This window comes from Melanostigma gelatinosum, assembly GCF_949748355.1.
Source record: "Melanostigma gelatinosum genome assembly, chromosome: 6".
Taxonomy (NCBI): domain Eukaryota; kingdom Metazoa; phylum Chordata; class Actinopteri; order Perciformes; family Zoarcidae; genus Melanostigma; species Melanostigma gelatinosum.
This window is the reverse complement of record NC_136639.1, coordinates 11632830-11641571: the sequence shown is the minus strand read 5'-3', so window position 1 is coordinate 11641571 and position 8742 is coordinate 11632830. Positions and strand designations below refer to the sequence as shown.

Sequence of the window (8742 nt, the reverse complement as noted above, 5' to 3'; positions counted from 1 at the left end):
TTTATCAAAACATATATTACTGTGGAACATGGGTGCACTCGACACACAAAGTGCTGAAACACACTCACTGTCAAATTTTTTAGGTTTACGTCATTATAGCCAGAGTTTTTCAACACGGTGCATGTTTGCCACACCTACACGCGGGGAAAGACTGGAGGTGAAGCAAGAGGATCCTACCCTCCTACTTTCGTATTCGCATTTCGTATTAGAATACTAGGTGAAGGTTTTACTCTGACACATGTGGTCTACGCCATAGACTGTATATAAACCGAAATATAAGTTTATTCTACCGATAGTTGTGTGCATGTCGGATGCAGATATTCCTCAGAACTGCCTTTTTTTCAAGTTGTTTCACGAGCACCCAATGCGCACGCGTAACATAAAGTAGCTGCTACTTGACTGAGGTGGATAGTGTAAATACCGTTAGCATAGTTCTACAACAGCTAACTAACCTGTTTGCTGGTGGCCGTTATTCATGATACCTTTCGACCGTTAAGGGAGTCTACGTAAACTAGAAGGGATTCGGGTTTAAGGGGAGACCTGTGTGGTTGTGAACTATCTTGATGTCGTATCATCTTTTGTCACGTGGTTGAGTGTTTCCGCTGTAGTCACCTGATTTGTTATGTTGACGCTGATAGAGAAACATGGCCGCCCACCTCTCGTACGGTAGAGTCAATTTAAACATTTTGAGAGAAGCAGCACGAAAAGACCTTCGAGAGTTTTTGGACAAATGTGCGGGAAGCAAGGTAATGAAAACATGGCCGAAACAGCGACAGTTATACATATTGTCCATGGATCCCACCGTTAAGCTAGCCTCTTGTAGCTGTCAACGCCGGTCGACACCACTTGCAAAATATTTTACGAAGTAGTTATGTTTTGAGTAGTTCAAACACGACATCGGATAATAGCTACATGTTTATCTCCTTGTTTTCTTTTAAACTGTCTGCATATCTGTTTATTATCGTAACAATTAGCTGGCAGCTAAAGGTAACTGCAAAACCTTTCCGCATACAGGGATCTTTCCGTGATTTTATGTGCCTTTGCTTTGTAGGCCATCGTTTGGGATGAATATCTGACGGGACCTTTTGGATTGATAGCACAGTACTCTCTCCTGAAGGTAAGTGCTTTCTGTGCACAGTGTTTGTATTGTGAAAGGACCCAAGATACAGTTTTAGACGTCAAAGACAGTAGTGTACCATCTCTAAATTAAACACATGCTGTATGTTTACTACTGTGTTTATCAGGAACATGAAGTGGAAAAGATGTTCACCCTCAAGAGTGGCGGGCTCCCCGCTGCTGACGTCAAAAATATCATTTTCTTTGTTCGTCCAAGACTGGAGCTCATGGACATCATTGCTGAGAATGTATTCAGGTCTGTTTGTGCGTCTCCTTTTCAACAATGCTAAAAGCATTTTCATCAAGTCCCGTCTGTCGCTGTTCATAGTATTTTAACACTTTTGTCCTGGATTGTGCCACTTCAGTGAGGACAAGATGCATTCGCCACGAGACTTCCACATTTTGTTTGTGCCTCGGCGGAGCATGCTGTGTGAGCAGCGGCTGAAGGAGCAGGGCGTGTTGGCCTCCTTCAACAACATCGACGAGTACATCCTGGACCTGATCCCCTACGATGGCGACCTGCTCTCCATGGAGTATGAAAGTGCTTTCAGGGTGCGTTTAGCTTGTACACCTCAGATATGCATCAGCCTTTGTGCTGCTCTATTAAGTATCTATGTGTTGTTATAAAGGGGGGATTAGATTTCAAATCAGTTCAATGTTATGACATAATGATAATTACTGTTCAAATTTGTAAGATTTATTGAACTCAATTTTAAGAATTTCACACTTCATCCAGATTTACAGATGTGGTTTATGTGTAGCTGTCATAACATGTGTTTTCCTGTTTCTCGTACAGGAGTGCTACTTGGAAAATGACCAAACAAGCCTTTACCACACAGCCAAAGGCCTCATGACCTTACAGGCCCTGTATGGCACCATCCCACAGATATATGGGAAAGGAGACTGTGCTCGGGTGAGTGTTGTGCCAAGTGGAAATCATTATGTTAAACTGCAGCAGCCGGGTGAGTGAGTTTGTTTGAGAAGGAAACTCTCTGCTTGTTCTCAGCATGTTGCCAACATGATGCTGCGAATGAAGAGGGAGTTTGCCGGCAGTCAGAATCAGATCCTGCCGGTGTTCGATACTCTGCTCCTCCTGGACCGCAATGTCGACCTGCTCACCCCTCTGGCCACACAGCTCACCTACGAGGGTCTCATCGACGAGATCTATGGAATAACTAATGGTCAGAATAAACCTTTGTGTGAATGTCTGCTATGAACGCACTGTTATAGTCATCTTTGTGCGATTATTAAATGTCCGCTGCTTCTATTTTTGATGGCCAGTCCTTGTTTTTACTCCCTCTGACTCAAAGGTTACGTGAAGTTGCCTCCTGAGAAGTTTGCGCAGAAGAAGCCAGGCGAGGCGAGTAAAGATCTACCGACAGAGTCCAAGAAGATGCAGCTCAACTCGGCAGAGGAGCTGTACGCAGAAATACGGGACAAAAATTTCAACGCTGTCGGATCAGCGCTCAGCAAGAAGGCCAAAATAATTTCGGCAGCCTTTGAGGTTGGTCTTACCTCATCTTTGTATATTTGCCTGCTCTAAAATGATCATAGTGTAATTTTCATTACAATGGTGTAAACATTGGATAACCTCCAGACATCTCAGCTGATCTGGTTGTAATCTCTGTGGCATTTTACCACAAAGGTCAGAACAGAAATCCATGATGTTAGGGAAACGATGACAATCGCTTCGAGATAAGATAAATTACCAATCGATCAAGCCTCAACAAGACCAAACATATTGCTATTCTTTCGTCAGCTCAGGTATTTCCATTGTAATACAAGCTACATTAGTACAGATAAGCTAAATGATGCACCATCAGAGGCGTTTAACCCTGGAAAGCAATGAGTATGAGCAGGCTGCGCCTTGCTGATGGAGGGTAGAAAGAAAGTAAGAAAGCTGCAGTATCCAAATTATTATCAGCTCTGCATGTCGATGGATATTTGTTTTGTCTTTCAGGAGCGGCACAATGCGAAAACAGTGGGAGAAATTAAGCAGTTTGTGTCTCAGTTGCCCCACATGCAGGCAGCTCGGAGCTCGCTGGCCAACCACACGTCTATAGCAGAGCTGGTCAAGGATATCACCAGTATGAAATAAGCCCTTCTTTTCCCCTTCAACTGCTTTATAATTTATATTTTCCTGGTTTTAAGAATTTTAGAATCCCGTATTTCTTTGTTCTTACACCATTGTGTGTTTAATGTGTCATCTTGGTTTGTTATAAAGTCATACAATCAAACTAATGACTCATGTTTCAGCATCTGAGGCCTTCTTTGATAATCTAACAGTGGAGCAGGAGTTTATGACTGGAGTGGAAACAGACAAGGTATTCTTCGTCTATCTGCATGTTGTTTTTCCAAAGCTACAGAGATATACCATTCATTTGATTTTACTGCAGTTGATTGAAATCCTCAAAATAATAGGAAATTAGTCATTACGTCTGTTATTCAAGTAAAAAGGAGAAGTGATTTATATGCATTATCTATGGGTTCTGATGAACGTTGTGTTGCTATCAGGTGAACACATACATAGAAGACTGCATTGCCCAAAAGGATCCACTGATCAAGATACTGCGTCTGGTGTGTATGCAGTCAGTCTGCAACAACGGCCTCAAGCAGAAGGTGTTCGACTACTATAAGAGGGAGATTCTCCAGGTAACACAACGATTTGTTTTTGATGGTGGTGTCTTCTTTGTGCGAATAATGTACACTCCTTATGCATCAACAAAGAAAAATATGGGTGACTTGCAGTACACTATGGCTTTATTGCTCAAAAATGATTATTTAATGAAACTGGTAGTTGATGATTTCTTTAATAATGCCTTCATTTGATCTATTCTGAAGACCTACGGTTATGAACACATACTAACACTGAACAACCTAGAGAAGGCAAGTCTTTTGAAGCCACAGACCAGCTCGAGGAACAACTACCCCACGATAAGAAAAACCCTCAAACTGTGGATGGAGGACGCCAATGAACAGGTACATGATTTAACAAACTGAGAAAGAACTCTGAGGATTAAACCTGTGCGCTTTTTAAGGAGGACCTTCACCGCTCTGCCTGTGTTTTTGGATTTCCTCAGAATCCCAACGACATCTCCTACGTGTACAGTGGCTACGCTCCGCTGAGCGTTCGACTGACCCAGGTCTTGGCCAGGCCCGGCTGGCGTAGCATCGAAGAGGTGCTGAAGATGCTCCCCGGCCCGCACTTTGAGGAGAGACAGCAGCTGCCTGCCGGCCTTCACAAGAAACGTAAGGACTGATGCAAACTAGGTCTGCTGTTTGTCCTGCTGCTCGCCAAACAGAATAAAAAGTTAACGACCTCCGGCCTGCTCCGCTTAGATAAGACGCAGTCTTTGTTTCTGTCCAAGTCGACCGCTGACCGGCAGCAGATTGATGGCACAAAGCTGACAATGCCACAGAGCCGCTGTTAGTGTCTGCGCAGCGCTTCATTTGTCAGTAAACCACCAGGGCTTTCCTTCCGTTTCCTCCATCTTTTCATATTGACAGTAGTAGGTGTTGCATTGATGTGGTAATGAATTTAATTATACACTCTGCTTGAAATGTGCTAATTAGAACAGCGAGTTTGGGCATTAGACAGTTGACTTGTTTCTACATGCTCGCCTCACATTGGACTTTAAAAGGTGATAATAAAGGACTGTAGTCTAGGGGGAAGGGTGAAGGCAAAATTAGTGTTTTCACAATTTGGTGCTTTCATATTCAGTTTTATTTTTGTTAAAGTAAGACGTTTGCTGACAGTGGTAGTTGTTTTTTACCTTTTTGTTTGAGTGACATGCTTCTCCTTTTACTGTCGCACAGGTCAGCAGGGGGAGAATCGGACAACGCTGGTGTTCTTCCTCGGCGGAGTGTCGTACGCAGAAATAGCCGCTCTTCGTTTCCTCTCTCAGATGGAAGACAGTGGGATGGAGTATATCATAGCCACCACAAAACTCCTAAATGGTACGACTTGGATCAAATCCCTCATGGACCGGCCTGAATCCCAGATCCCCTGAGTCACCTGCATGTACACCTGCCCACATCAAACAACCCAACCATCCATCGGAAAAACTCAGCTGCTGTTGTTGTTTCTTTTTATGTCCACATCCGTGTACTGCAGGTGTTTCATTGATGTCTGAGCAACAACAGGCTCTGTAAAAGTACCCTGTGGAGTTTTCTTTACTGTGTTTCGGACCAAAATGTGATGTGTAACCCGTTCAATGCATTTGCCTCTTCCTTTTGCAAAGCTGATTCATTGACGATTTGAAGTAGTGCATTGTCATATCCATGTTTTCATGCTTTACTATGCTTTTTTATCCACAAACTGCGGCGCAGTGGAATAGTGTGAAGCTGGAAACAGGAATGTGTTTCACGCACCTGCAGCCACATGCGTGTGCATGATGCAAACAACGTTGACCCACTTGTGAAAACATTGCTCCATCGTGCTTCTAATGGTCAGAAACTCCACAGGGTACCACGATTGTTTTCCTGTCCTTGATTTGCACCCAGACAATATACTATAGAGCTGGTTTAATGCTACTGTTCATTGTCCTCGCGCTATGTTTCCATGACTGAGTTCTACTATGGAGCGACTGTAAATATGTATGTATGATTTCAAACTTTTTTTGATGCTTGAGATGCTGTTACACGTAAGATGATTAAAGATTCACTTCTTCAATGTTTGAAGGCTTTTGTGGGCTAATAGGTAAATAAAGTCCTCACTAACTGAAATTCGTCTCTTAAATTACTTGAGCATCTAGGAAACCATTTTTGGTCAGTTTACGAGATCATTTTCAGAAAGCTGATTGTGAATAAGGGAGAGCGGATGAAGGGCAGGGATGGGGAGTGTATCCGTCATCAGCGGTCCAGCTCTCTGGAGGAGCAATTAGCGCACTAACAGGCCCCCGATCAGCCGATAATGGCCCTGCGCTGTCTGGAGAGCTCAGCCCACGGCAGCCGATGATTTGACAGCGCAGGACACTGATTGAATTAGGAGGCCATTTGCTCCGTGTTCCGGTAGAGGGTAACTGTGCTACAGGAGGGTGTTTGATCTCTGTTTCAGTCAATACCGCCTCCGTGCCTTACACTATGAACATATAGGGAGACCTGCTGACAGCACTCTGGTTTTTTTGGTGAACTGTTCTCGAGTAAATCTATGTTCATTTCCTCCATGCTGATTGGCTACAGGACTTGGAAACTGCTTTGATTCAATGGATTTGAAAATACTTAATTCTGTGATCTTCCACTAAAATCCCTTTGTGTGAGGAGCAGGTGCACTGAAGACTTAAACTCCCATTAGATCAATCCCAGGGGATTCAGATCTGTGATCAGTTCTTGCCTTTGGCTCCTCCTCTGCCACAAGGGCTTGAAACGCTCAACGCAGAACACACCAACTTGGACTTCAGGGCTGGAAGCACAGGAGCCCACTTTATAATCAGTTCCTGCCTCAACAACACCAAGGTATGAAGTTTTCTTTTACTGTATTATTTCATAGATATAAAAGATGTCTTTAGCTTGTTTTTCATTCATTCATCTATGTTTTAGTTTAGTTTAAATCTGTTAAACCTTTACCAGGACAAGACATCAACACATTTTTGAATAAAACCGACTACATTTTATTAACATTATTATAATGCTATTGTATTAGCATGATTGTATTGAATTTTATATTTATTTTGACTCCAACATGGTTCACATATGAGCTTTGCAGCAACTTCATGCAGTCCGAGGAACATATGATATTTAATGTTACTCAGCAAGCTGCATATCAGTTTCTGCATGTTTCCCTAAAAATATCTGAAGAGAGTTTAAAACATCACAGATGCTGATGTTCAACGGTCTTTGTTTGTGACAGATCAATACTGAACCCACTTAGTGCAATTTACAGATCAATTATTAATAGTGGTCTTGTGACTCAGCATCTACAAGGCTAGGAACAAGCCAATTTGCATCTCTAATATAAATAAACTTGAACACATTTAATAATACATAAAGCACTAAAATAAAGTATTTATAACTTAAGCATGGGAACAAAGAACATATGTCAGTTGTTTTTTGTCCGATTTCAAGTAATATTGTTGTCATTTTTTTAATGACCTTTCAAATGGGCCACCCAGTTGGAAATTACAGTTTTATATGTATTCTCTTGTATTCTATTCTGAAATTTGAAAAACGTGTGTGTGTTTGCAGAATGGGTCGAGGTGAGAACATTGGACACCTGGTTCAACCTGGTCGCAGGCAGAAGACACAGCAGGAGCCTCTGGATGTGGACCCCTTAATAATACGCTTCCTCCGGACATTCAGGGAAATCCTCAAATTTGTTCTCTTCAGCTACACTGTGCTGTTTGGTGCTTTGCTCCTTGCCAGGTGGACCACTTACTTTATGGTGGGAAAGTAAAAAGAAAGTGACTGTTGAGGAACAATCCTGTTTTCTGACTTTGAGCTCATGAATGAAGTTGACCAGGCAGACCTGCTTGGGATTTGTTGTCTATGCAGTTCCTATAAATTAATGTCTCCACAACAACAGCTGCAGCTGGAGTGATCAGCCTGAATTATCATGTTTCCTTATTTGAGTCACCCTCTGCAATAGTGCTCACGGCTTTATTGTAGTTTTTTGGAATAGTCCAAACAGGGTTTTGCAGGCATATCGAGCAACCATGTAATTTTAGAAACTGTGATATCTGCTGAGTTGCAAAAATTACCACAGTGAAGCTATATAAAACATGTTTGAATGGTTGTGTACCATACAAAAACAATATTGTGTATTCTTGATTGATAAAAGCTTGAGTGGTGTTTGTTTTTTCCATTGGGAAGCACATATGAAAATTGACATCAAAATATTTACGTAAATAAGGAATATAAGCAGCAGCAATTCAATTCATTGACTAATTTATCCTAAAAGAATCGGTGAAACAAAGCTGTCCCTTCTGATGGGATCGTGTGTGTCAGGTCCCAGAGGGCCTTAAGGTTTACTGCATGTGAATTCATTCATTTCATATATTGCAAATTATTTTTCAATATTGTACGCACAGCACAATATTAACAGAAATAGTTTGGGTCCTTAAGAAAACACCTGCATTTTTACGTAACACCCTTTCATGTAAAGTTAAAATGGACTTAAATCCTTTATCATTTCAATGCATACTGTCCACATGGTGCATATTCCTAAATAAATGTGTGAATAGTCAAATTGTCCAAAGCTGGGGTGCCCCTGTGGTTTAGGGGATAAAATGCCGTCCAACAATGTCCCCAGTTTTTTGCATCTATCTCGCTTCCTTGTTTCCTGTTACCTCTCTGCTGGCACTATAGGCATAATATGCCCAAAAATAATTATTTAAAAATCTTTACCATATACCTTGGACACGGAGTGGGATTGGGAGAGCGATCGCTCACCTTCTTCATGGACACGGAAGACATTTTGACATGTCACTGTGGGAACAGACAATAAAATGAATAACAGATGAATTCCATTTAGCTGCTTCACTGTCAGGGTCAAATTGTGCACGCTGTCTCATAGTCACGCTGTCATGGTGGCTTATCGGGACATTTAAATAGTATAGAGCCAACGTTAATATTAATACGAACACCTGAGCTTTTCTAGCTATGAAAACTCAAAATGTCTGTTGTGACAAA

General features: G+C 41.9%; 1 protein-coding gene across 1 annotated transcript; it reads left to right on the top strand.

Annotated features, from left to right (window-relative positions):
* Positions 1-629: 629 nt before the first annotated feature.
* Positions 630-5826, top strand: vps33a (VPS33A core subunit of CORVET and HOPS complexes). The gene is made up of 13 exons (XM_079269862.1): positions 630-746; positions 1052-1117; positions 1245-1372; positions 1482-1668; positions 1913-2029; positions 2123-2297; positions 2427-2620; positions 3077-3203; positions 3373-3440; positions 3631-3768; positions 3958-4095; positions 4197-4365; positions 4933-5826. The coding sequence occupies exons 1-13, from the start codon at positions 645-647 to the stop codon at positions 5124-5126; spliced, it is 1803 nt and encodes a 600-aa protein (XP_079125988.1). The 5' UTR covers positions 630-644; the 3' UTR covers positions 5127-5826.
* The last annotated feature ends 2916 nt before the right edge of the window (positions 5827-8742 follow it).